Raw genomic sequence first — 1,647 nt, forward strand, 5'->3', positions numbered from 1 at the left:
TCTTATTTCTCTCGTTTGTCGTGAGAGAGGGGCTGCGATCCGCACTGGGCCGTATATTCACATTCTCCTCTTCTTTCTTTTCCTCCTCTTTGTGAAGTCCCATCATCTCCATGGAAGGTGTAATACCAATAGGAAAAGAAGAAGGAGGAGGAGGAGGAAGAGAAGGAGAAGTTTCTTTTCTTTGCAGTTGTATATTATGATCTGTTCCTTCTTTGGGTTTTACTGACATGATAAAACTTCCTTTGGCGGTCGTCTCTCCTCCTGTCAATGCACGTTGATAAACCGCATGCATGCGGTGTAATTCCTTTAACGCTTCTTGTTGATATAAACTCACACGTTCCCGCTCTGCTGCTGCAGTCTCTTTCCAATACATCACTTCCGCCTCAAGTTCCCCCACACGTGCAGTAAGTATCGCAATAATATCCTTCTTGTTGTTATTGCTGTCATTACTATTATTATTATTATTATTATTATTATTATTATTATTATTATTATTATTATTATTATTATCGTCATCATGGTTGTTATCGTTATTATTATTATTATTATTATTGTTTTTCTTCTTCTTCTTTTTCTCGATCATCGTATCGGGTGTCTCTTCCATGGATTTGGTGATAGTAGTGGAGGTTATTCCTTTTCCCCCAATAGTTTGTCTTTCCATCTCTCGATGCAGCAGTGCGAGTTCCTCCAGTGTGTGTTGAATGTGTTCTTTCCAACGGCGTCGCTCTGAGAGGGAAAGATTCGCCTCAAAACACTCACCACGTAAACATAATGACTCTTCTTTTTCTTCCTTTTGTTGTTGTTGTGATTGTGGTTGAATTTCATCTGTGTGTTGTTGTTTCTGTAGTCTCTGCAATTCCTGTTGAATGTAATGTTTGGCGGTCTTTTCCATCGCCTCCATGCGCATCCGACATTCTTCTAATACCGGCGGCCCTACAGTCCATTCCATTGTATGAGCGTTATCCACATTACACCTACTCTTATTTCCTCTCTTATTCATACTACTGATATTAATATTATTAGTGTTATTATTACTATTATTAGTGTTATTATTATTATTATTATTATTATTATTATTATTATTATTATTATTATTATTATTATTATTATTATTATTATTATTACTCTGGTTCTTGCTATTAGTGATAGTATGATGATTGTGGTGGCTGTGAAATCGCTGTCGTGTGCGTCGCTCCGCTGCCTCTACAAGTGCAATGCGGAGAAGACTATTTTCACTCTCTAATTCTACGATAAATCGCCGCAGTGTCTCTGTATACAAGCAGGCATGTTGTAACTGCCATCTCATGCCATCAGGATTACAATGATAGTCTAATGAATAGAATGGTTCTTGTTGTAATAGTATAGTAGTCTTCCTGTCATTATCATTATCATCATTCATATGAATACCTCTATGTGTAGTAGTAGTAGTAGTAGTAGTAGTAGTAGTAGTAGCTATATTTATACTATTACTATCATTACTACTTCCCTGGATTTGTGTATTGTTGTTATTATTATTATTATTAGGGGACCTCACAGAGTTATAATTTGTATAGTGTGGGACGGTGTACATTCTTACCGCACGGGAACTCTTTCAATCTTTTTTTATCTATATCTATCTATCTTTATTAGATAAATATATATATATAT

At 35.9% G+C, this 1,647-nt stretch overlaps 1 protein-coding gene across 1 annotated transcript in view; it reads right to left on the minus strand.

The window, feature by feature from the left end:
* TM35_000321520 (uncharacterized protein) overlaps positions 1–1,570 on the minus strand; it is a gene marked incomplete at both ends in the record, with an annotated part of 1,809 nt that extends 239 nt beyond the window's left edge. Inside the window, one exon of the mRNA XM_029028779.1 lies at positions 1–1,570. This exon is cut by the window's left edge and continues 239 nt beyond it. Coding sequence (XP_028879903.1) covers positions 1–1,570 — 1,570 coding nt within the window.
* Positions 1,571–1,647: the final 77 nt, after the last annotated feature.

The sequence above is a fragment of the Trypanosoma theileri genome (genome assembly GCF_002087225.1).
Source record: "Trypanosoma theileri isolate Edinburgh chromosome Unknown TM35_Tth_32_V1, whole genome shotgun sequence".
Taxonomy (NCBI): domain Eukaryota; phylum Euglenozoa; class Kinetoplastea; order Trypanosomatida; family Trypanosomatidae; genus Trypanosoma; species Trypanosoma theileri.